The following is a 27,355-nucleotide window of genomic DNA, read 5'->3' on the forward strand; positions in this document are numbered from 1 at the left end:
ATATTATGTTTATTTCTATTTAAAAAATGTGATTGTATTGTAAAGTATGATCTTGGGTCTTGTAAATATAGCAGATTTCAGTTTTTTAACGTAAATAAAATCACTTCCTTGTAAATACCATTCGAGTATTTGTTCAAATAAAACCATGTGTGGTGCAGTTTGACAGTTTCACATGGGAGACTTTTCTGCACCATAAAAATCAATGGCTCTTCGCTGGGAGTGATAATACATCCTGGATTCCCCTGGTGGTGGGATGGGACCACATGGACATCATTTCCCAGCTATCAACACTACGGCCGCTTGAGAAGAAGAAGTGGCAGCGAGCCAGGCAGCTGAGCCGAGCCAGTGTGCTGCCTGCCTCAGTGAACACAGCCCCGGAGCACGGACAGCGCGGAAAGGAGATAGAGCTGTCATACAAACTGGATTACAGTCGCTGACGGCTGGATCTGCCCCCCACCCCCCGGCCCGGTGGTGAAGAGGAGAGCCACAGTCATGTTGTCCCAGCCCAGCTGAACACCCTAGCGTTTACCACGACCGAGGTAAAGTTGAGCGCTCAACTTGTAGGCTACAGTTTACCATCCTCTCTTCCTTTCTCTCTATCTTCTCCCAGCGGAGAAAAAAAAATCTAGTTCGCTCTCCTTAAATGGTTAACAAAATGCTCACATCAGCTCATGACCAGATCTTGATGTCCTCGTTCACACAGTATAGTGACCAAAAACGAGTTCGAATTTCGGATGTTAATTGCTTGCGGATGCCGAATCAAATAACAGGCTACTGTTAGACGCGTTTACTCAAGTTTCATGTGTGTTTTATTGGTCGGACAAACAGGCCTGTAAGCAAGACGCGCACTTCTGTTGTGTAGGTAATAGACAATTTCGTGATTTATGTCATTATGTCGTTAAACCCACCGCTGTTAGTTCATTTTCGTTTGATTTATCGACCTTCGTGAGAAACAGTGCTTCGGAAAGAGGCAGATAACCTGAGTGAAGTGGACCTGCACAGCTTCAGTGGCGATGACCTGTTGCAGGTGCATAAACCTTCCTGGTAACTGCAGCTCCTAATCATTAACTGTCAAACACTGAGCCACAACACAAACAACTGTAACATCAGAGAATTTCCCTGCAGCTTCTATGCAAATCCCTGCTGTCAGAGAGTGGTGTTAGTGTAGTTTCTCGACCTCTCAGGTATCCCTCTTTTTTTAAAATTGCACTGCCACCTAACTGGGAACTCTGTTGCTACATGGATTTGTTTATGGGGTATTGAGTGAGGGTATTAGCATGATCATATCTCAATTGCAAACTGAAATTCACAAGTGCGTGCACAATAATTATAGGAATCCCTCAATGGTGTGGCATAGCTGAATCTGAATAAATGTAATTAAAGATCGTTAACACAAACATTAAAGATATTAATATGACAGAATTCAAAATAAAGATGCTTCTGCTGCTTCTTCGACGTTTGTGATAATACCATGTCTGATATTGGGAATATCTTACTCATTTTACTCTTTTCCTCTGCTGTAGGTGTTCCCTGTGTGCGTGTGTGCGTGTGTGCGTGTGCGTGTGTGCGTGTGCGTGTGTGTGTGTGTGTGTGTGTGTGTGTGTGTGTGTGTGTGTGTGTGTGATTGTCAAACATGTCTGATAAGATGTCCAGCTTCCTACACATCGGGGACATCTGCTCCCTGTATGCAGAGGGATCCACCAATGGTTTCATCAGCACCCTGGGGTATGTCCATCTCATTATGTGTGTGGGCCCGCTTCACACTTTTCTATCTTCTATTGCAAGCTGAGCAGTATTTGGAAGGAAGGAAGTCACACTAGTAGTGACAACCATTTTTTTGAAAGTTTGATTTAGTGAGAACCACATTTTGGTGCCATTGGAAAATGCATTGCCTCTGGATTCTGTGTGTTTGTGTGTGCCTGATGGAATGTTCGTTCCCCACTGTTTTAAGTGGTTAGGAAAGGAGAAATAAATGGATGTAAATGTGCAATTTAACCAACAGAAGAAAGCAGTGTGGGAGGTCTTTCGAAGTGGTGCTTTTGCCATGGCTGACCACGGCACCGATAGTGCAGGGAGAAAAGGAAAAATAGGGGCGGCAAATGCACAGTTAATGACAAAGTGTGTATTTTTGTAAGAGTGTGGCAGGAGTGGATGAAGGGCAGTGTTGGAGGGGAAAAGCTGGTGGTGCTGTTTACAATACTCAACACCAATGGTAAACCTTTATTTACAAGCCGATCCTTCACGCACAGTGTCGCTGCCATGTTGTGTTGTTTTGTGCATTAGTTCTACCTCATATTTGGAACACAAAGATGCATATTGATCATGTGCTATAGGGGTTGCAGAATGGTCCAGAGCAGGGGTCGTCAACGTTTTTTAAACCAAGGACCCCTTAACTGAAAGAGAGATGGAACAGGGACCCCCTACTAAATATATTGTATGAATGGAAGTTGCATATTACACTTGGCCTACAATAAAGTGTATGGCGGCCTAAAGCCTTTATACATTTTTAGTGCATAGAACACTAAGCTATTAAAATAATATTTGTCGGCATGATTTTATAAAACCTCTTTTAATGTTAAACTTACATGTGGCACAGTGAATCTTTAGGATTAACTGTATCCGTGAATGGCTACCTATAGGCCAGTAAGCCTATCATCAGTGGGGATGTATATTTGTTAATAATATGTTAGATTCATGTTAAGACATTTTAATTTCTGAAAAATCTTTCAAAAATTAATAATAATTTGGTGGCCCCGCTGCAGTGACTCTGAGGACCCCCCAGGGGTCCCGGACCCCTTGTTGAAGATCTCTGGTCCAGAGCATGGATATATTGGTCTTAAGATATCTGTTACAATAATGATTCACACTTCTGACTGTTAACAGGGCAATAAGAGAAATCATTCATTTGTTTCTAGAAAACACAACATATTTATAGGAAGGAAGGTGCTGTATGTTGTGTCCAGCATCTGTAATGCTATCAGCTCAGTGTCCAGAACCTCCCCCATAGCAAAGACTGAGTCACTATTGAGACACTGCCCTTTCTCGAGTTCCTGCGCTCCCCCTCCCCCACACACACACACACACACATACCGATTTGGCCAGGAGCCATCTTCTCCACGCACAACCACCAACTCAGCAGCATTCTCCAGATCATCTCATATTGAGAAGAGAGAAAGCTTTTTGAGCATTACAACTCCAGCTGAGCAGCATTCCCAGCTCCCATTTTGGTAACTGGAGATAGGGGGTCTGTGAGCAAATTTAAAGGTTAAAAATGTTAAATATGCTGTTTTGTACAGTGAGCCTTTAACAGGACCTGTCCTATTTGTTTAAACGGTGTTTTTGCTTCCACCGTCCCCCCCCCAAAAAAAAAAAAAAAAAAAAAAAAATTACCCCCCGCGGTATATTTTCTCGCTTTTTATCGAAGTCTGCAGCTTGTTCCTTGAGGTGCACAGACTGGAGTAGTAGACAGGTCTGTTTGGACAACTGTAGACATTCCCCGGGGAAAGGTCTGAAATGGATGTGGGATTTGGCCCGTGTCCAGACAAACTGTATTTTAAGCAAGTAAAAGTTAAATTTGTCGGCAGAAATTCCAGCCATCTACTCCAGAATGATTTCCTTATTGTGTGGAGTCAGAGTATTTACGCATTTACGCTGCAGCTATGTGAGAGCTCTCAATGAATGAAAATAGGGAACACCAGTCGAGTTTTGAACATGCAGAAGCTTTTTTATGTTTTTTGTTTTGGCCACTACGTTTAACACACGCCCATATCAGTTTACACATAAACCCACAGGGGTTATAGATATGCAGTGACATACAGTAGCTCAGATACCCAAGTAAAATAGCAATCTCAATACATCGCCATAACATTTTGGCCGATTGATCGATTGATTAATTTTACCGTCAAAGTATTTATCAACACCACGTTTTATTTTATTTACATAATACAATCCAAGATTGTAGATCACCAAGCACAGGGAACTCCACTAAGGGGACAGAAGTTAGAACAGCGTGAATGAAAAAAAAAAAAAAATATATATATACATACATACATACATACATACATACATACATACATACATACACACATACCACATACATACATACATACATACATACATACATACATACATACATACATACATATATTATATTGATACATAAATAAATACAGAATGCAAGAAGAAAAGGAGAAAAAAACATAAAGAATGAGAATAATAATACACAAACAAAAAAAAGGCCCAAATAAATAAAAACATGTCAGTGTAAAAATAAACAAAGCAACCATCTAGAGATATTCAGTTTACAATCATAGAAAACTAAAGAAACCCCCGCATAGTCACATTTGAGAACCACTTAATGCTCCATTTTTTTACTTAAGAAAACATGCAAAATGTTGGTTTATCAAACTTGTTGGACTCGATCTGTGGATTGATTATATGACTAATTGTTTCAGCTCAAGAATAAAAAACTAAAACATAACTTGCAGCCCTACTTTATTATGAAAACCTGGCAGCTACAGTACATTATACTGTATAGTGTAATTGCAAAAATATTCACAATACGCTAAACAAAACACACATATCCAAAATACAGAACACTGATTGACTGGTTACCAGTGGTGTGTGTGCTGCTGTACCTGCGTGCATGTGATTAACAACATTATTATGTGTCTATACATAGATTGGTGGACGACCGCTGTGTCGTCCAGCCTGATGCGGGGGACCTCAACAACCCTCCGAAGAAGTTCCGAGGTAAGAGACACACATAGCCCTCCTCCTGAGGCCTGAAATCATCACACTACTGTAACTGCTGTCTGTTTATACTGTGTGCTCTGTGAGAGAGACACTGCTGAATGTGTTATGCTGTGTTTCTTTGGTGACAACCACAATATCTCTGCCCGCTGGACTTCAAACAAGGCTGTTAATGGTGTGTGTGTGTGTGTGTGTGTGTGTGTGTGTGTGTGTGTGTGTGTGTGTGTGTGTGTGTGTGTGTGTGTGTGTGTGTGTGTGTGTGTGTGTGTGTGTGTGTGTGTGTGTGTGTGTGTGTGTGTGTGTGTGTGTGCACATGTATGCTTATGCATCCATGCGTGTGTTTATAGCTGTGTGTGCTTGCTCGCACGCCTCGCCTGTGGAGGAAGAGGCAGATGGAGAGTTGATTTGTTGGAAAAGCTGCTTTTTAAACAAAAGCCTTGAGATGCCTCTTTGAGTGAACCCTCTATTATTAGCTCCCGTACAGGAAGTCTTCCGTTCTCAGACTTTGAGGTTTATATCTCTTGGGAGAGGCCGGGCCCGACATTGTACAGAGAATATATGAGTGTAGTGAAGGCATGTGTAGTATATCTTACAGGTTATTGTACAAATATCAACAGAACTTTTTCTTGGTCACTGCTGAATTAATATTCTATTTAAAAATGCAACGTTTTTGGACTGTTGGTGTGTAAATTGTGTCTGATAGATTAAGAAAGCATGTACTATATGACCAAAATCATGTTTCTTTTGGCTGTATATCCGTCAAACCCGTTGGTCTTTGCGATGTCAAGCTACTTGCCATGAGTGTTTTATCAGTTTTACTTTGAAGCTTGTTGGAGAGTGAGCATTCCACACACACATGCTCACACTTTGCATTTAGGATGCTATCTGCTGTCTCCAGAGTATAAAGAAGATTGCCCCACATTTAGAAAGCAGAAAGCTTTTGATCTGAGCGGTGCCCACACGGCTCAGCTCTTCAGTGGGTCTCTGGTGTCCATGGACAGGTTATCACCCCCTAGAGACAATTGCTGTCCCCACGATAAACACAGGCTGCAGACTGATACCTCCACCTTCTGCACAACATGAAGGACGATCTCTCGCTCTGTCTTTGTTGCTGTGTGTTGCAACCATAGGCGTAATTTACAGGGGGGATAATCAAAACTGGCCAGTGCAACCCTCCCAAATATCTAATAATTATTTCCTTTACATAATTAAATATATTTGCACCATAAATTGTAGCAGAAAAATTCACTAGAATGCAAGAAATGAAGTGTTTGATATGCAAAAAAATTTCAATTTTGCTGAAAAGTGGAGATCTCAACCCCCAATGTTGAACCCAAAGTTACGCCCTTGGTTGCAACAACTGTCAAGTTTATTCCATAGACCTGGACAGAGAGGCGGTCAACTGTCGATTTCCATCCAAACTATGATCATCCGTCGTCCAAGCACAAACATCTACAGTTTGTGGTTTAGTTCATTGTGCAGTCATTGTGTTTGTCTGTCTGTGCTGTAAACAGGCTCTAAAACATTAAGATGTAGATTAACTCGTATAGTCATTTAGCTGGACTTGGACAGCATGTGTGTATTTACTGTACAGGACCAGAGAGAGTTTAAATCATGCACTATTCAAACGGTTTGTAGATTTAATTGTAATCTGTTATATGACTACATGTATTTTCGGTAGCAAACGTGATTGTAGCGAGGGCACTGCCTATTGGCTCACTTGTACAGGAAGGCTTTCACGTATCACTTTGACTCATTTAATCTCCCATCCTCCCACACTCTGTTTTCTCTCTACTCACTTATAAAACTCATCACAGGCTACAGTGCGCTCAAAGGGAAGGTCCTGTTCTAAATCTGACCCACTGCAGTGTTAGAAGTTTTGACCTGCCTTTTTTTTTTTTTACTCACCTATTATTTTTTTTCAATATCTGTGCAACAAAAAACACACAAAAAGAGATTTCATTGTAATTGTATACGTGTCTCTACAACACGTTGGTAAGTCCTTCACCATGTCAGCTGGTCATGACAATAAGAGGCCTTCTTCATGTCACTGTAAGAGGCCTCTGGATGTCTACCAGCATACAGACATATGTAAAGATGGGTACTATAGTATCATATGGAAAACGACAACTAGAAGAGTTTACAGATACATAGCCTGCTGAGAGGATATTTGACATGTCACAGTAGGAACAAAGTCTTCCAAAATGTATGATGGCGAAATTCCATTTAGCTGCTTCAGATCAGCGTCCTGGTATTGTTCAAACTGACTCAAAACATCTGCTGTGAAAACAGCCTCTATGTTCACTAGTGACATTAATTAAGCTGCGACTTACAATTAAGCTCTACAAAGAAAGTGAAACATGTCTTCTTTAGTATGCCTGCATGCATACTGGCTTTTAATAAACACTTAACTTTGTCACTTTCCAGTGTGAACACATGCATATAACATATTTACAATACATAATATCCTGTTGTTGATGCCTTCCTCTGGTATAGAGCCAAACTTATCAGACCTATGATTTGTCAGTTAGTCTTCACTCACAACACACGTTAATAACTAATTGTAATTATGAATCGGTACGCTTTTTGAAAATCTAATACTGCTAAACTGATGCTGAAATAGTTTTTTCAGATGTTTACATACTATATGCGTTGGGGACTCACAATACACAACAGCAAAGGCAATCCAGCGCTGCGGGGAGGTCATGTGAGGGAATTTACTTTTGAAGTTCATGGATATTGCGTCTTCTCGGCTTTTATGGTTCTTTTATGGTTGGAATTCTGTAGTACAACCTTGCAAGTGGTTTATAAATAAAATAGTGTGCTTTGAGAACCTCATTTATGTGACTGAAGTATTTGCCTTACGGACTTGAACTTGCCATAGATAACCCTTGAGAACTGTGAAACGTTACTAAAACCAAACAAGAAACAGGTTTTTCCATGTTTAAACATCCATAAACACAGTCTGTTTAAGTGTGCTTACATATCTGTATTGTGTTCTCTCCAAACTTCTTTGGGAACTTCTAATTAGAGTTCTCCAGGTGTCCTCTGGCAGAGCAAACACCCTTCTGTTTCTCCTTGTCTGGGACGCCCCTCAGCTGTTTGAGAGGGACATAGTTGTGCAGAGATAATCCTCCTTAGTGGATGCTATAAGGGCACAAGGCCAGACTAGCCATGTCCACATGCAAGGCCTTATACTGTCATTGCTGAGGTATGTGTAACATTTCCTCCTAATGTAAACACAAGAACCCTCTACACAATCACACTCTCACTCATGTAGTCTGTATGCATACGCTGAGACATTAGGAGCCTTGCTTTGCATTTCACCCAGGCAGTATTTGAAATGCCATTCCACACACACCTACACACACTCAGATAGTGCACTGACTGCAGAGTGCACGGACTGCAGAGTACACATAGCAGCAGATAGCACATCTAAGGCAGAGAAAGCACTTTGTATTATTTATTTAAAATAATCCTCTTTTGTATTATTTGTGATGTATATGTCGACACTCAGTTGTTTGAATGTTGAATGCACCAATTGTCTAATTTGAAGTTGCTATATTGGCAGCTCTTTCTGTTTTGTGTTGAAGTAGCAGTGTAAATTGAATGCTGCATTGTTCGAATGTCATCCGCTTTCAGTTTTCCTTTACTGAATCATCAATCACCATCCCCTTCTGTTCGTGTTCAGCAGGCTGTTCACATATTGATTAAAAGAGTCTGAGTGGTTTATTGTTGCAACATGTTTAAAGGTTGATTCTAGAATTAATGGTCCGGAGAGACGGGCGAAGGCATGACTACCCTGCTTCTGATTGGCTTAGGGCACCATCACACATGCTCAAAGTTAACATTGGCAATTAGCCGCCTCTCGTTCACTTCCATTTTATGCGAGTGAAGGGGCGAATAAAACATTTGCTTCAGTTGGCAATGCGAACTGGCCAAGTCGCAGCCTCAACCAATGGCAAAGCAGTGTGTGTGGTTGTCCTCGCTTGACTGTCATTGGCTGTAGTTTTCAGAGTGAACAAGATGGAGGAAAAGTTGATCGTTACTGTGTCTAACCAGCCGGTAGCGCCTCGGCATGCGATGGTCACTCGCACTCATGTGCCATTACCCTGATATTGTTACCCTAACCTTAAGCAATCTCACGTTGAGGCTGTATAATGCATAATCATGGAGGAAAAAGGGCAAGGGAAGAAAGGTTTAAAAGGGGTCAGAAAACTGAAACAAAACACAAAGAATAGGACATCAAAGCATCCCCTGCTTGTACAGAAAGATGGCGGAATAAAAAGAGCAGATTTTTCTGCTTGTGTGTTGTTATCATGACATTTTCATCGCTAAACCAGTAGCATGTGAAGACAATTATAGTGGATAGCATTACCTTTGTCCTGGCTTTACATGTCTACTCTTGGGTAGTTTGTTTTGTACTTCTTTTTCATTTGATATCTTATCTGCTGCTGCCCTAATTTCCCCAAATGTCTTTTGCACGTACACAGAAACATTCAAAGCTCATTAACCCAAACAAACTCTAGAGCATTACCTCCTTGCCACCACTTATTTATTGTCAGCCCAAAGCGCTGTTACTGTCCAAGACACACTGCAGACTAGTTGGGTGGTTGATGTGAGATAAACACCAAGACCTCTAGTCCCTTCCTCATCTAATAACCACATACATTGGTTTCCTGTCTATTGAGAGAGAGAGAAGTCTTGCAAAAAAAACAGGAAAGCTGTTGTCTGTCGACCTATTTATTGTCTTAGATGCATTACAAGTGATTAGTTGCTTTCTCTACAATATCTCCAACAGGATAAGGACCTTGTAGCAAACAGCAGTTTATACAAGCCAAATCATTGAGGATATTGTTGATTTAACACTGAATAGAAAAAAAAGTATTATGCAATGTGTTTCTCTAGGCCCCTGGCCAGACTGATGTCTAATTACTGCAGGGAAGAGAAGCTTGGATCTCTTACAGAGGCACAAGCAGGCCTCCCTGCTCACACGATGTGTGCTTTATTTGCTTTTATGACAGGGCAGCAGACAATGGGTGTTCTGCACTGGACTTGCACATCTCTGTTGACCTAACAACCTCACAGTAGTTGTTATGGCCGCCACGGCTACAAGCATCTTCCTCTTGATCCTCTTAAATCTGGTGAAGTTTGTCAGGGTTTTGTTATTAGCTTTTTGTTGAACTGTGCATGTCTAAACAGCTAGTGTTAGTGATCTTTCTGAGTCATCTGCGGCCCTTTTGCAAGACCACTCAAAGCAGTATTGCATGATACCGTTGATACAATCATCACTAGACAAGGTCTAAAAACAAATTCAAAGCTCCATCCAGACATGTTTTAACTTATATAATACCTTATATTATTAATTTGTGTTATGTGTTTTTTCACAAAAAGTTCAATTACCCAGTTAAACATTTTTAAAACAAAATCTACTCATTTAAAAATCCAGAATATGCATAACTTTTTCATTTGAAAGGTTTAACTACTGGACATGGTTTTCACCTACTTCACTGAGAAGTGAAACAGCTTCAAGTTTCCACACATTGGACTGTGATTGGCTTCTAAACTAGTCATGATGTCACAAATAATGCTCATATGTACACGTCAGTAAACTCAGATTTAAGGTGAGCACAGAGAAACGTTCCTCCTTCTGCAGATGAAAGAACCTTTTAGTGTCAAACTCTGCACGTACATCACAATGCACAGTGAAGCTAACTAATGATTACTTTTCAGTTGCAATGTAATAAATGCTATATATATAATAAATGTTTTGTTGTTTAGCGCCTAATCTCTCACACATTATGATGACATTCAGGACGGTTAACAAATAAGTGATTACATCCTTCCAGACCAACACTAAAACCCATTGGCTGAACAAAGTTCTCAGTAGCCTGAACTCATTTAGCTAATTGTGCAGTCTGTTGTCAATAGACCTTTTTCACGGCAGACATGTTGACATGTCATAGTAGGAAAAGCCAAACCCATTAATGATGGCTGCATTCCACTTAGGAGAGGCCCTGGTATTGGGCATGCTGACTCACTGAGATATCTTACTGGGACACTTGATGGAATGGAGCCATCGTTAAGGTTATCAATTTCAGCTGTGCTTTTCCTACTATGACAAGTCAAAATGTCTGCTGTGAAAAAGATCCATACCTTAAACCATTTCACATGGTAAAACACAATTTGCAGATCTCACTTAGACTTTTCAGCAAAACTCTAAACACTTTCTCAAAACACATCCTGCCCTCTAATTACATGTCATCCGTACTGGTAAACACAAGCGGCAACAATAAAATACAAATAGAGAACACATGTCATTGATTGAATACAAACACTCAAAATTGATTTCACTTGTTTCAAGTGATGTGACACAACCAACGTAAGCCAGTTCAGAAAGCAAACCGGTTGTTGAAGGTGGGACAATATTGCTTGTGATGTCGACGAAGTGCTCTGGCCTGACCCAGCCCAAAGACAAGAAGAAGCACATTGATCACATGTTTACTCCTTTTGATTTTTGTCCCTTTTTAGTATTGTATACTGTAGTACAGTGCATTGTAGGCTGTATACTGTACAATGAACAAATTGTATGGCCCTGAACATTGTGCTTTCCATTTGTTAACAGTACTGACTGCTCAATAGATTTTGACTGGTTGCAGGTGCATATCAACAAAGAACAAGAATTACAGTATCACAGAGACAGAGGACAGGTTTATGAGATGAGGGTACAGTTCTGTAAAAATAGGGGTACAAGGAGGAGGAAGAACAAAAAAAATTGCGAAGAGCAAAGCAGAGTAGTAATTTCTGATCAATTTTGAGCTACTGTGATAGAACATGTTTTCGTTCATCAAAAGACAATGACGGAAAAATATGAAATTTGTTTTGAGATTAAAAATGTATGCCCTACTTCTCCCTGAGAACTATATGTTTTGAACAATGTGTTTTCTACTTTTTGGTGTGTTGTTTACTGACTCTTTGATAGTGTATTTTCCTTTTTCATCACTTTGTTTATGATTTGAGAGCAGTGTTTGATTTTGAACACTGGTAAAACTGTTATGAGGCGAAAGTTTCATTTTGCGAGAGGAGTCAGAGGTTTTGTAACTAGTGCTTGAAGATGAGGTTTTGTGTTTAATGTTTTCAGAAAATGGAGCAAGGTTTCAGAAATTGTGTTTTAGCAGTTGAGAAAAACTGTAAAAGGTGGACAGTCACAGAAAAAGGAAACTGTCGTGTTGCTCACCGAGATGTTCACACTTGCCATGTATGTAATCAGCACTACGCTTGTTCTCTGTTAATGCTTAAAGGGGGTGCCAGAATCGAATACCATCTTCCACAGTTCAGAGTCCGCTATTCTGTACACAAGTGTGTGAGAGAGGGAGCAGTGTTTAAGAAGGGTAATTATTGTTAAGGCATGACATCTTTTTAACGTGTCATCATGCTACATTATGAAAATCTTTTGACGTAACTCTGCATTCATACACAGTACTGACATTTATGGATGGAAGTCCTGCCTAGTCATGCTTTACTTACTGTGCATCACTTTGACTATATGTGGGCCTAACACAGACAGACTTGAGACTTTGATTCAAATCAGACTTCAGTTAAAAAAAAAAGAGGTCTTGTGGCTGGGTTGGCTCAGTGGTTAGAGCAGGCGCACATATACTTGGAGGTTTATGCCTCGATGCAGTGGTCCAGGTTTCGAGTTTTACCTGAGACGATTTCCTGCATGTCTTCCCCCTCTCTCTCCCCTTTATCACCTAGCTGTCCTGTCGATTTAAAGGCAGAAAAAGCCCCAAAAAAATCTTAAAAAAAAAGAGGTCTTGACTGCGGACTATCTGAAAAGCTGACCTAACTTGAGACTTGAAAGTCCAAAGTTTAACAACAGAACAACAAGAAAAAATAAAATGGCCCTCCATAGCCACAAGGTGACTGAATGTTCCAGCACCTGTAGAGCACAAGAGTTGCCTAGCAACTACTCAGAGCCAAGAAATAGTTTGGCACATGACCGCCCGTAAACCAGTTGTCATATTTAGACTTTTTTTTTTTTTTTTTGTATGATTTAAAGAAATGAGCTATAACCTGTGTGCTTTACCAGCGCTGGAAGGTGAATTCACCTTCAGAGGGAGCCAGTTGTTTCTTAGCTTCCAGTTTTTGTGCTAAGCTAAGCTAACTGGCTGCTTGTTGTATCTTCATTTTACAGACAGACATGAGAGGGAGAGAACCTTTGCCTGAAATGTTTGGGACTTGCCCTCAAGGACTTGTGCGTTGATTTGGCTTTTGCCCCCAAAACAGACAAACAGCACTGGTCATGTTTATAGTTTTCACACACAGGACAGCTACTATCAAAGAAAGCTTTGTGAAATCAAATAGATGTTTGAGTGACTAAATAATGTGATGTTTATGGGGTTGGTGTTCAGGTAGTAGAAGATCATTTTTAAGTTGGAGGAATGTTCATGAATGATTGGAGTTCTCTGGACTAGTCCCACTTCTCCTGCCCAGTGACCCCAGAAGGAATTCTCAACCCAGATTTTAAGTTTGATTAAACTGACATGTTTTCTCTCTCAGCTGACTGTGATTAAAGGCAAACCTTCAGCGCGAGCTGATTATCTGTCACACTCTGCACTCATATTGCAGCTGTGATTGTGTATTTAGAGTATGATAAAACGGTCAAATTATAGCAAAGCTTACTCGACAGACAAGAGTTTCCAGTGTATGTGTTTGTGTTAATTTTTATTCGGTGTTTCCACTTGCTAGTTTGATCCCGTTCTGGCATGTGGGACGCAAATGAACACCCATATAGTCAACAAATGGGTCCACTTCTTCTTCCTTACACTCTTTATGCCTTCTCTCTGTTTCACATTCTGTGACTCTCTTCCTGTCTTCATTTCTCTTTCACTTCCTTTCTCTTGTTGTTCTTACCAAATTTTAGGTCAAACTATAGTAAACCATATCTGATGAGAGGGCTGAAGGGGGATGAGAGGAAGATTTGCAAGATAGAGACCATTAACTGGGAGGGAGAGAGTGGCGTGTGTGAAATGGAATTCAGAAAAGGAGAAGGAGGGATGATAGAATATTGAGGGGGGAAGATAGGGAGTCCCCACCCTCTTCTCTCTCCTTCTGTCATATCCCACTCCCCTTCTCTTGGCTGGCCTTATTTGGTCATGTTACTGCGGCTATAGCAGAAGGAGGGAGAGAGAGATTGGGGGAAGGATGGACAGATTGTTCTTTTTTTTCTCCTCTTTTCGTTCTCTCGGAATAGAGAGCTTTGGTTTGGTGAGAGGTGAAGTCAGAGGAAAGCCAGGACTCAGAGGGAGGAGTCGCTGATGGGCTGAAGTTTAAGCAAAATTGTCATTGTAGTTACTGTAACACGCTCCTGTTAACTGAAAGCTAAACTAAAGTTGGAGCCAGTGTAAAAGTCTGTGTGCTTCAGTTGCGGTTGTTGTGCAGCTTGATACAGAACAGGAACTCTTCTCAGACAGAAGAGGAACTCTGTTATGCTAAAACTGTTGCCACATGCAAATCAAGGGGCCGATTTTCTAGCTGGCTAGTTTCTATGGTATCTATGAAAATGAGCAGCACAATCAGAGTCTTGCTGACGACAGCATCATCTCATGGTTGCTGTGGTTACGAACTTTGACTGACCACAACTCATTGCTGCCATAACACACACACATAGAGGTTATTGTGCACCGTCACTTACCCTAGTCTGACCACAGGATGTTACCACATATTGCTTTACTTGTATATCATGGCTGACACACACACACACACACACACACACACACACACACACACACACACACACACACACACACACACACACACACACACACACACACACACACACACACACACACACGTTTTTCTGTCCCTCATTACTCCTCCCTGAAGCAGACAAAGCCCTTTGATCTCCCTTCAGGAGAATAGTGAACATGTGTTTAAAGTGCACGCACACACACATGCAGGGGTGTGTTCAGAGAGAGGAGTGTGTGAAAATAGTGTGTGTTTATATATTTTGGTTGTATCTGAATAAATTGACATGTCAGAGAGGGGTCATTTATTAAGTTAAGACTGTCGCCTTTTTTTGTGCAGATTCTGTCTTGCTGAACATCTTGTATCGTCTTGTTTTAGCAACTAAGCTCTAGCTGTGACCCGTCTCCCAGTCTCCCACACGCTTAATTCTCAGTGCATCAACATATTTCTTCCTTATTTTAGTTTTTTTTTTCTCTTCTTTTGATTTAAACCAAATAGCACTTTAAGCTGTGAACATTGTGGTTAGCCTCCAGTTTCACCCAATTGATTATCAAAGTATTCATCTCTTTCTTCTTCTCACTCTGTGCTCATCTCTGTCTCTATGCATCTTTGTCCCTGTATTTATTTCTGTGTCTCCGTCCAGACTGTCTGTTCAGACTGTGTCCCATGAACCGCTACTCAGCCCAGAAGCAGTTCTGGAAAGCGGCGAAGCCTGGAGGGAACACAGACACGGTGCTCCTCAACAAGCTTCATGTAAGTGAAGTGACAACGTGTTCACCTCCCCACGGTCACTACAGAATAGTATATTACACACAGACCTGTCCTCACAGGGGCTCACAGGACAGAGTTGCAGAACTTTTTCTTGATTTCTTTTTATCATCACGTTTAGATGGTAGATTTGGTCGAAACTGAATGCAAAGCTGCACAGTGAATGTATAGAAGTGTTCACTCTGCACTGCATTTTAAAATTCTTAAATATAATAACTTTAAAACCTGCTCTTAAAGTCCTTTTATAGACATTCCCGAAGCTTTTCACTACTTTCCTACCTTTCTGCCCTCGACATTCTCCTTTCTCTCTGTCTGCTGCGATACAATACCATTTAAAGCAATCTATTATCGGACCACACAGTCATAAAATGGAAGATTGCAATCTCACGATTAAAGCCCCTCTGTTGAAGCGTACATTTTTAGCTAAGAACTTTATTCTATGCTGTGTTTACCAGCTTAATTACATTCATGTGTATAACTGGTATCAGTGAACAATGTTGCAGTTAGCTGGTGTGAGATTAATATGATGCTCCTCTTTTTATCTCAATCTTGCCTTCCAGCATGCAGCTGACTTGGAGAAAAAGCAAAATGACTCTGAAAACAGAAAGCTGCTGGGAACAGTCATTCAGTATGGGAATGTCATTCAGGTTTGTTCCTCTGAAATAGTCATCTTATTCTTGGTATTTAGTCAGATAAACTTTGTTTAGACTTCCAAAAAGTTTTTGATTGAACTGAGATGGCATGATGACATGACATCAGTGGAGGTGATTTCATCTCTCCTCTTATCTTCAATTTGAAATATGACTCAGTTTAAATGCAAAATAACATAAACCATAAAGTGCATCTTCTAGTATTATAATGTTGTGAATTTTGGCATAGTCCCAATGAAAATGAAGGAGGCTGAAACCTTCTGCAGTCATAGTCAAACCATGAATTAATGTAATACTGTACACATAAACCGCAATGCATCCTGAACAGAGAATACTGGAAAGAGGTTCATAAATAAATTGAACACACATACACATGCACAAAATATGAAGATGACTTTCAGTGTAGTTCTGCATGAAATCAGTGTTTAGATGTGTATATATTATACATTTCACCTTTATTTATTCATTCAGGGAGGAGTTTCACTGAGGGCAATGCGCTCTTTTTCAGGAGCGCCCTGATCACATTCACACACCTAGAAGTTGTCCAGTACAACCACTGTCTGGTCTGGGTTTGGTCACGAGCTCGCTTCTCTAACCTTTAGGTGGCCACTGCCATTTCTTACCTGTAAATAAAATGAACAGTAGCAGTTAATTTCTAGGAGTGCCTCAAATGCAAGCTGCTTTCTTTTAGGCAGTACACTATTAGAAGCACTTAATTTTTACCTCAGATTTCAGCATGTCTTTGCATTTACTTAAACAGTTTCTTGCTTTTTCTGCTCAGCTCCTCCACCTGAAGAGCAACAAATATCTGACAGTGAACAAGCGTCTGCCAGCGCTGTTAGAGAAGAACGCCATGAGAGTGATGTTGGACACCGCTGGGAACGAGGGCTCCTGGTTCTACATCCAGCCCTTTTACAAATTACGCTCCATTGGGGACAGTGTGAGTCATCATATGTACCCGCCTGTGGGAGTGTTGCATTGTGGAAAACGCCATGCTCTATGTCAATCAACATGAGGCAAAGCAAAGGACTGAATCATGTCCGGGATGATACAAATTATTATTAGTAGTATTATTAGATTTTAAAATATGTGTACTTCTTTAAATACAGTAGCAGTTTGCCACGTCTCTGTCTTTAAAATAGAGTTGCTTGCTTGCATACACAGCAGTAAATCAGTATTATAAGGTTATACAAGTCTTCCTTACCTAAGTGAGGCATCTCTCTAATCACATCTATCCCTGGATGGACCTGTGCCAGCGCCCAATTGGTGTTTACCTGATCACAAAGCTCTTGTTGGCACCAGATTGTCTTCCCTGCAGCAGGAAGTAGTGGGCTGGCGCCCACTGCCCAAGGACTAAATGAACCACTGCAGAGATGGGGCTTCTCTGCTAAGCTCCTTAAAATTAGGTATAGCACAAGGCCTAAGCAGCAGGCCTTGGACAGAAACAAAAAACTGGAGTCACTCCATAGCTGCTAAGAATAGAGAGAAGACATGCAAATGTTTACCGATACTCTCTGACTCGTAAGAGATTCAATGTTCAGTAAATCACCGCAATTGAGTTGGACTGTACTCAGGGTAGATGTTTACATTGTGCTCTTATAGAGTAGACATTGCTAAATACAGTAAATTGTTAATTTTTTTTGTTTATTTATTAGTATAGGTAAAACTCAGTAAAATAAAAAATAAAAAAATACACTGCAAGTCCTTGTTATTTGCGGAGCCCAGACCCAGTGAGTTCAGTTATGTACATTGTGGTGCCTGATAGCTTTCCATTTTCTCTTCAATAACTCAAGCCTAACTCTGCTTGTGCTAGGATTACATTGCATAACCTTTGTTCCTCTATCTTTTACATTTTTGTATTTTATTGTTTCTGCTTTGGGTGTGATTGCAGGTGGTGATCGGGGACAAAGTGGTGCTGAACCCAGTGAATGCTGGTCAGCCGCTCCATGCCAGCACACATCAGCTTGTGGATAATCCAGGATGCAATGAGGTTTGGCTGAGTCACTGCAAATTATCTTCACCGCTCAGATGTTTCTGTGGCTAAATCTAATTATAGCTTATAACTGATGCTTGGTTATTAGCTGCCTGATGTGAAACACTACATCATTGTTTTCATGTCCTCCACATTTAGCACACTTAAGGACAGCTGACACTGCATTTGGAAGGTCATCCAGTTTCTCTATCATAACACGAGACTGCTCTGACCTATTTAAAAACATATTTGTTTTATCAAAGTGCCTTACAGAAACACAGAGACACTGTGGTCTCTTTTATTCCTTATTTATGACTCTGCAAGCAGTTTGAAGATATGTGAAATAGTAAGAATGTAAGCACAAACCATTGATGTTCATGTCATGAAGTGGCAACTCTTAACAAAGCAAAGAAAGTTGCAAATTTTTCAATGTTGGATTGTGGTTTTGTCCCCACAAGTACATGCAATAGACAGACATTTCATTTATCAAACTACTGTTTTTGCTGCCTTGGCTGTGGCATGTGTAAACAGGAAGTGGATTTAATGTTTAATATAATGAAATTATTGTTTATTTAGACAACATATCGATCTTTAGACACATTTTTAAGGTGTTATCCCTCCCTTAAAAAAATGCATCCATGATTTTGCCTCGCTCCAGGTATTGAGGAAAAAATAAAACCCCACAAACTCTAAACTATCCCTTTTTAAGCTTTGCAGTGTTGTTGCAGTGCTCGGACTGTGCAGGAGATTATACCTACAGTCACGTCAAACTCTGATTGTTTGTTTTCCAGGTGAACTCGGTCAACTGTAACACCAGCTGGAAGATCGTCTTGTTCATGAAATGGGGCGACAATCAGGAGATCATCTTAAAAGGGGTTTGTCTCACAGTAGCTACCAGAAAAAAAACAAATTTATAGGAATTTTGGTACAAAACACATTTATATCTAATACAAACGATGGATATATAAACACACATACAATACATGAACAGTAAAGTAAGACAATAGGGATAACAAGAAGGATATCACAATAGCAGCAGTCTGCAAGTTTCTTCCAAACATGTATAAAACTTGCTTACATTCTTCTCGACAAGGGTTGTATAATGTCCCTCATCAGAGCTGAGTGGGCTGCTGGCTCTGTTTGTTTTCAGTTCAGTATTATCAGTGTACAGCATGTGCTTACAGATGAGATTTTGTTTCATTTGTTATTCAACAGCTCTGCATTAGGGGCTTTAACAGCAAAAAAATAGCCAGGACTATAGTAGGTCTAGCCAAATGGCCTCTTTTAAAATATTTGACTGATGTGTTAATGTATTAAATTAATCTTGGGGCACTTCTGGAACATCTAGAGGAGTGAAACTGGTGTGAGTCCACATCGATCGTAAGCAAGGTCTACAGAGATCTTACATAGTTGTTTTTGTAAATAATCAAAATAGCTTCAGGTTTATTACAAGGAATGCATTGTGGAATTTGAAACTAATTTTGCTACGGGCACACACGATTATATATTTCATTTGAGTAATTATGGTCTCCCTCTCTCCAGGGCGACGTGGTACGGTTATTTCATGCCGAGCAGGAGAAATTCCTCACCTGTGATGATCACAGAAAAAAACAATATGTTTTTCTCCGCACTACTGGGCGGCAGTCAGCTACCTCGGCAACCAGCAGCAAAGCCCTATGGGAGATAGAGGTGAGGAAGAATATTTTTAGATTTGATTTAGCTGATTGTGGTATGTAGCGTAATGTATGGTGTTAAGGTGTAGCGGTGCTCTGTATGCCAGCCTTCTGCAGTTTTGTAGGGAAACCATAACTGTTTACTTTACAGCATACCGGGTAATTCAGTCCACAGCACCTGTAAAATAAATTGTATGCATTGATGTAAGGTGCAACTGCTGTGTGCTCTGGTATCAGGTTGTGCAGCATGATCCATGTCGAGGGGGGGCAGGCTACTGGAACAGCCTGTTCAGGTTCAAACACCTGGCCACTGGACACTACCTGGCTGCAGAGGTCAGTGCAGCACAGACACTGTGTAACTGTGATTAGAACAAGGCACCATTGACAAAATCAAATACTGTTGATATATTTTGATTATTTTTAGGTATTTACATTACTCCGAAAATGGTGTCACTTAACTGTAAAGCAGCATGGACGACCAGAGAAATACAAATTAAAGCGCCCATATTATGCTCATTTTCAGGTTCATAATTGTATTTTGAGGTTGTACCAGAATAGGTTTACATGGTTTAATTTTCAAAAAACACCATATTTTTGTTGTACTACACATTGCTGCAGATCCTCTTTTCAGAGCTCTCTGTTTTAGCTACAGAGTGTGGCATCACACTTCTATCCCATCTATGTTGGGAGTCGCACATGCGCACTAGCTAGGTACTGTGCAGTAGCTAGGTACTGGGCTACTAGCTAGAAGCTAACGCTGCTAGCGGTTATCCACCTCGTTCTCAATGGCAAAACACTGCTACAACACACACGAGTTCACCCTGATCTACAAAAGAAATTGTATAGAACTACTTACTTGTCCCTCGTCTGCAGGTATTCAACTCAAAGTTGGAAGTGCACCCTCGTTTAGAAGAAGTCTCCCGGCAAATCCTGCCTTGTACAGACCGAAGTTGGAGAAACAGCTAGCTGATGTGGTATTAGCTAAAGTGGTTAGCACACACCAAATGTTTCGGCCGATGACGTAGATAGCCCCGCTGATTTTGACCAGCTCACCCGGAGACTGAAGGCAGAAGACATTCAGAAACCCGTATCTCGCTCAAAACAGCATGGATGTTTTTTTTTTCCAAGTTTGTTTTAAGAAAAACTAAAAGACATGTTCGTTTGATTTGAGGACGAAGGAGATGCCTGGGTCGAATTGAAAGTTAAGCAAAAGGTTTAATGAACAACACGATGAAAACGACATGACAAAAACAATCAAACATGAAACACTGCCAGCAGCGGACTGAAATGACATGCCTCCTCTTCAGGAATTACATCAGTCAGTCCTGAGACATTCTCAGGTTCCGAATTATATTCCTTTCTCTCAGGTTAAGGACACACCTCTGAATTTCAGGTTTACTCCAGGTCACAGACAAAGGTCGTTTATCATGGTAGTGCCCATTCTGTTCAAGTTTACAGAGTTTGCATTTCCTTTGTTCTAATCAAGTCTGGCCCCGCAGGGAGTGGCTCCCCAAAAGTTGTTTAAACAATAAGTGTTCTAGAGCATCTACATTCATGCTAAATAACAGACATGACCTAATTAATTCTTTAGAAACTAGGTTTGGGGTGAGGCAGTCAAATGCTGATTAGGCTTAATCAGTATTGCAACAATCCTTTTCGACTCTGTTTCAGTGTCACTCAGTCACACAACAGTTTACATTTTTAAGTTACATTTTTTACCTAAAAGTATATTGTACTAAAACATAAGCATGGTTTTAACTTTTTTTATCTTCAACAGGAAGCACCAGAGACCCAAAATAACACCCTAAATCCCAGAAAAAGTGATTGTTTTTCATAATATGGGCACTTTAAAGTTAAATCTAAGCTATATTGAAATTGCAGAAAACTATATTTAATTAAGCGGATTTATTTATGTTATGTTATATTATGTTTTTGCAGGTGAATCCAGAATATGAAGAGGAGTGCCTGGAGTCCCGCTCCTCAGTAAGTGAGCCACACTGAAAGACTTGTGTTTATAGTGGATGGCGTTCATATGTTAGTGTTTGAAATGTGTCCACTATTGTCTATCTTTACCCAAACTAACTTGTTGATGTAATACTATGAAGCAGGGAAATACTTGTTTCTGATTGGCTGACAGGGATAAAATTGTATATCAGGATACCTTAAGCCCAGTTTCAGACAATGTTTAACAGCCGTTGAAAAGCCAAGGTGTCAGTGAACTGCAAGTAACCGTAGTAACTATATGTATTCTTTACACTATGTTGCCAGTTTACTCATTTGTGAAACTCACCTGACTTAAACTTCCTACAAACAGACTCTCTTTTTTGCCAGGTAGCTAAGGGGGGTAAATGTCCCTTGAAATATGAATGCTGTACAACTACTGTAGTAATTACTTTTTCCAGCAGTAGATGGCTAAATTATTTGCAGCATGAGGTGGTATTTCATCTCAGTCACCAGCAGATGGAACCCTTTCACTATGAATGCATTTTTCTGGTTGCTGCTTTAAATCTTTGCCAAGCTCACTGAGCTGGCTGATCTGCTGACCAGGCAGTCTCAAGTCAACCAGCTCACAGTCAGCCTACTCCTGACTTCATCTATTGCCTCGCTTCTACAGGAAATAAAAACAAAACAAAAAACTCAAAAACTATACCCAAAGGAGCTGGAGCATGGCTGAGGCAAAAGATAGCGCCCCTAATTTATTCTGATGACTATTTTCATCATAGTTGAGCCTAAAACAAAAGAATAAAAACAGGACAGGAACTAAATAAACCAAGATATTTACTAATTGCGCTTAGTCTGGAAATTAATTTAAAGCTCTGACTGATTTGATGTTTTTGTAAGTCTATTCCTGTAACCATTATTGGGTTATTACGTTAATAAGACGTAATAACCCAAAATTTGCATGAAAAAAGGTCTTTGAATGTATCCACTGCATTTCTTTTTCCTAGAAATCTTTCCACAGTAATAGACAGTTACCCTGTCACTAATTCTTAATGATCTTGACACAGATGTGGCAGATCATCTCAGTTGCTGAAAATGGACATCTTTGTGTTTTGTGATGCCGGCTCTTTCTAATCATACTCTGTTTTGACTTTTCCCTCCAGCTGGACTCTGAGCAAGAGGCCCTACGGGCCCGTTTGAGAAATGTCCAGGACAAAGTCATGTACACCCTTGTGTCCGTACCTGATGGAAATGACATCTCTTCCATATTTGAGCTGGACCCTACCACATTAAGAGGGGGAGACTCACTGGTACCCAGGTAGGAAGGCTGTAAGATTAAAATGGTAGAAGAGTTTTCAACCAGCATAGACCGGTGTTCGAAGGAACAGCATGGTCCTTTCCCTGGTGTGTCACTCTTTCCACCGAAACCTGAACAGCAGGCACTTTACAAGCCGGGGACTTCCACTGTATATTAAGTTATCTTAATTTGTTTGCAGAATAATAAACCATGGAAAGAGTGCATGTGTGTGAATATGTGTTAATGTTAGTGTGTGTGACTTGCTCACAATAAACAGTATAGGTAGAGTTATTCTTCATAGTGGTTACACAGATAAGGATATCCACACTAATAAACTGGGGCCTACAGATTTTCTGGCATGATCCTTGTTTTTGTGTGAGCAGATGTGTTTTGTGTTTTTGTGGGGAAGATGGATTTCTTTAGAGTCGGTGATGCAGCACTGTGTTTGTTTAACTCACATTATTTTACTGGAATTACTGTGAATTTCACTAGAATAATTGAAGGAAGAAGGAAGCTGTTGTTTGCACACAGGTGTGATGTGTTCACTTGAACATGTAGGTCCTGCTGGAGCTTGACACAACAAAAATACCTTTACCATTCAGTATATTATCATTTGTATAAAAACTCTTCATTTGATCATTGAAGGATTGGTGGTCTCCATCATTACCTGCAGATATTGGACAGGAATACCATCAACCATTCTTGACTGCAATACATACAAATCTTGACAGGTTGACACTGCAAGCATCCTATTTTGTCTTTGACACAGTTACTTTTTAAGGGGATCAAATCACAAATGAAATAAAGCCTTACATTTAAGCCAAAGAGATTATCCTCTAAAGTTCAAACATGACTTAGTACAAAAATACAACCATATCTAGCTTGTATTCAGCATAAATTGCTCATGTACATATACGCTCACTGATGGACTGATCTATCAATCTAGTTCTACCTTTTCTTCAGAAATGAATTTATGCTATATAGTACTCCCAACACTAGTCAAAGAACAAACAATATTCTTATGAGTTCTATTCTATTCTAACCAATGATAGCAAGCTAATGTGCTCTCTTTAATCAGAAATAGACTTGAAAAAATGTATGAGTGTGTGTTCCTGTCTTGCAACATGGCTCTGAGTGCAGCAGAGAGTGGGCCATGCAGGCTGTCTGAGTGGCAGGGGCACCCATTAGTGCACTGCATCACATTTTCTCCACTGGACGGGCCCCCTTCAAGTACACTTTATCGTTTTTATCTACCATAGGGGCATCCAACATTTCAGGGATACCTAAATTGCTCTTTGTTTGCTGTGTGTAATTTCATACATTACCTTTTCAAGTATCAGTATTTACTATCTAGTATTTGTGCTCCAACAATAATGCAATCATCAATTAAAAATGGTAAAATGTGTTTTCAGAAACTCCTATGTGCGCCTCAGGCACCTGTGCACAAACACATGGGTTCACAGCACCAACCAACCAATTGACAAGGAGGAGGAAAAGCCTGTCATGCTGCGTGTGAGTGACAGTATATTTGCACAAATACTGGCACGACTGACAATGTACATGATGCTGAATTGAAATTCTGTCTGGGTTTATGAGATTTTAGTAAATAAAAATCTAAATCAACTGTTGTCAGTTGCAATACCTTCTGTGCAACACACTCCTCCCCTGCTTTGAAGTTATGCAAGTGTTTTGGAATTGAATTAATTGCGCTGTATATGTTTTTTCACAATAAATGTACAATTGTAGTTTTCATTATGGGAGTATTTTGGGACAGAATCAAACTGGGCCCAGAGACCAATTCAAAGTACTCAAAAATATCTCCTATTGCTCTGACTGATGAAACGGATGTATGTTTCTTTTCTCATTCAAGATCGGCACCTCGTCCCTGAAAGAGGACAAAGAGGCTTTTGCAATTGTGCCCGTCTCCCCGGCTGAAGTGAGAGACCTTGACTTTGCCAACGATGCCAGTAAAGTGCTGGCCTCTATTGCTGGAAAGCTGGAAAAAGGAACCATCACACAGAATGAGAGGAGGTATAAAAGTCATAGCGGTGCTAGATTGTCAATTTCTAACAGGAATCAAGGTAGTCTTGTGTTATTGATTTGTTTCTCTCTTTTCTATGTACAATCAGAGCGGTAACCAAGCTTCTGGAGGATCTGGTGTTCTTTGTGGTGGATATTCCCAATAACGGACAGGATGTTCTAGAGATCATGGTCAACAAACCCAACAGGGAACGACAGAAACTCATGAGAGAACAGAATATTCTCAAACAGGTAATGCCTTAATACAGTTAATGTAACATTATGAACACATTCTTTAGATTAAATTTTCCATTGAACCCATAACCTCAAATCTTTATCATAACTCAAAGTGGCACAGTTCTCAGGCCTGCTGTCTGTATCAGCATGTTCTTTTGGCTTTAACTTCAGTACGGTTACGCTTGTCACAATCTTATCCCTGTATTCAGATCTTCAAGCTGCTGCAGGCTCCATTCACAGACAGTGGGGACGGTCCCATGTTGCGACTGGAGGAGCTGGCTGACCAGCGGCATGCCCCCTTCAGACACATCTGCCGCCTATGTTACCGGGTTTTGCGTCACTCTCAGCAGGACTACCGCAAGAACCAGGTACAGTTTGTTAGACCTAGCCTGCTTTATGTGCAATGGCACTGTATGACATAGGTCTATGTGCCGCTGTAAAGGTGCATTCCAAATTCCCTTGATAAAGTCTAATGGCAAGTGAAAGAGGCCTTTGCTCTGATATGATGATTTGTAACTGAATACCCTGTGCATTTTGCAAGGTTCACCCGTCGAGCCCCTTTAGCAAATTGTCTGCTAATATGAATACTATAGAGCCACACAGTGATACAAGCTCAAATAACAAATGCTTGACATTCCTATTTCCCAAGAATAATCAATTTCTTTTAAACATATTTCAGTGTAATTGTTAGAGAGGTAATTTAATTAGGTTGTATGAGGAGGCAGTCTGGTTCTTGTAAACGTGCTTTGTTTTCCTGCACACAGATAAGGTAATGGATATAGACATAACAAGGTTATGCCTTATAGTCCCTCTGGAGAATGTAAAGAGATAAAGATAAAGGAGCTAGGTTTGTCACAGTGAGTGTGTGTCGTCTTGTTTTGGTTTGTGTATGCTCAGACTGTCGGTCTGTCCTGCAGGAGTATATCGCCAAACAGTTTCGCTTCATGCAGAAACAGATTGGCTATGATGTTCTAGCTGAGGACACAATCACAGCTCTGCTCCATAACAACCGCAAGCTGCTGGAAAAACACATCACTGCTGCAGAGATTGACACGTTTGTTAGCCTGGTCCGCAAGAACCGTGAGCCCAGGTTTGTGTATGCGTCGGTCACCACATAACACTGGGATTTGTGTAAAAAGGCAGAATCAAAGATCAAATAATGTGAAAGATAAAGTGTTAATAGGCCTATTTTTATATCCTGATTACAATCTGCATTTCCTCATCATACTGTGTCCTCTATACATGTATGCACACAATGAGTTCACCTAAAACCCACACGCAGAGCATTCATACAAACATATACTGTAAACTCATACAGCCAGCAGCTGACGTAGTAAGTAAGGACATTGGACATTTTATTTTAACATACAATATGTTGTAATGTCCCTTTACTGTTAGGATACATCAGTATAGTGTTCTTAAAGTAATCAAATTAAAGTGTGCTGGAACGTGTGGTCAGGGTACATTGGTACATTATTTACTCTACAAGGATGTTATGCTTTTACATTGCTGGTGCTTGAGTTAATCTTGAGTTGTTGTTGTTGTTTTTGTGTGTGTATGTGTGTGTGTGTGTGTGGGTGTGTGTGTGTGTGTGTGTGTGTGTGTTTTTGTTTGTGTGTCCAGGTTCCTGGACTACCTATCAGACTTGTGTGTGTCAATGAATAAGTCCATCCCTGTGACACAGGAGCTCATCTGTAACGCAGTGCTGGATCCAGCTAACGCAGACATCCTCATAGAAACTAAGTGTGTACTCCCCCCTCTGCTTTCACCTATTTCTGTATTATGCTCCTCATGACAATGTGCACTAATTTGAAGGCATCACTTTGAGCTCTAGAAGATAATTAAATAATTGTTAATGATGGCCCTAGTTGGATATATTATTTACTGATCCAGTCTTTATAGCAGTACTATAGACTGTATAAAATTAGGGCAGTACAGATGTGTTTACTATGCTTGTCCCATCCAGTATTTATTTGAAATTATTTTTTTACGGCTTCTGAGGGTAACAGTAATGCCATTGGCAGTCATTGTATTCTAATCCTAATGTTTTTGTTAAAATCCAAAAAACTAAACTGTCCTGCAGACTTGTGCTGTCGAGATTTGAGATCGAGGGAGCGTCGCTCGGGGAGAACTCTGTGGAGTCAGAGGAGGATGAGGAGGAGGTGTGGTTGTTCTGGAAAGACAGCAATAAAGAGATCCGCAGTAAAAGCATCAGGGAGCTTGCCCAGGATGCCAAGGAGGCCCAGAAGGAGGACCAGGAGGTGATCAGTTATTACAGGTATTTACTGGGCTTTAT

The 27,355-nt window shown here is 40.4% G+C and overlaps 1 protein-coding gene across 6 annotated transcripts in view; it reads left to right on the forward strand.

Annotated features, from left to right (window-relative positions):
• The window catches only part of LOC120557980 (inositol 1,4,5-trisphosphate receptor type 1), an 83,852-nt gene that overhangs the window by 115 nt on the left and 56,382 nt on the right, over positions 1-27,355 (forward strand). For 3 of the 6 annotated variants that reach the window (XM_039798740.1, XM_039798741.1, XM_039798743.1), the window contains exons 2-20: positions 159-539; positions 1,524-1,725; positions 4,682-4,752; positions 15,146-15,255; positions 15,831-15,917; positions 16,702-16,860; positions 17,812-17,910; positions 18,684-18,767; positions 19,435-19,581; positions 19,803-19,898; positions 21,504-21,548; positions 22,670-22,824; positions 24,216-24,315; positions 24,674-24,834; positions 24,933-25,074; positions 25,269-25,427; positions 25,977-26,149; positions 26,683-26,802; positions 27,143-27,337. In XM_039798740.1, the coding sequence (XP_039654674.1) occupies positions 1,634-1,725; positions 4,682-4,752; positions 15,146-15,255; positions 15,831-15,917; positions 16,702-16,860; positions 17,812-17,910; positions 18,684-18,767; positions 19,435-19,581; positions 19,803-19,898; positions 21,504-21,548; positions 22,670-22,824; positions 24,216-24,315; positions 24,674-24,834; positions 24,933-25,074; positions 25,269-25,427; positions 25,977-26,149; positions 26,683-26,802; positions 27,143-27,337 (2,195 nt within the window). In that variant the 5' untranslated portion in view covers positions 159-539; positions 1,524-1,633. Of the gene's footprint in view, positions 1-158; positions 540-1,523; positions 1,726-4,681; positions 4,753-15,145; positions 15,256-15,830; positions 15,918-16,701; positions 16,861-17,811; positions 17,911-18,683; positions 18,768-19,434; positions 19,582-19,802; positions 19,899-21,503; positions 21,549-22,669; positions 22,825-24,215; positions 24,316-24,673; positions 24,835-24,932; positions 25,075-25,268; positions 25,428-25,976; positions 26,150-26,682; positions 26,803-27,142; positions 27,338-27,355 lie in introns of those variants that run through there. The other 3 variants (XM_039798739.1, XM_039798742.1, XM_039798744.1) reach the window with 1 other exon arrangement.

This window comes from Perca fluviatilis, chromosome 4 (assembly GCF_010015445.1).
Source record: "Perca fluviatilis chromosome 4, GENO_Pfluv_1.0, whole genome shotgun sequence".
Taxonomy (NCBI): domain Eukaryota; kingdom Metazoa; phylum Chordata; class Actinopteri; order Perciformes; family Percidae; genus Perca; species Perca fluviatilis.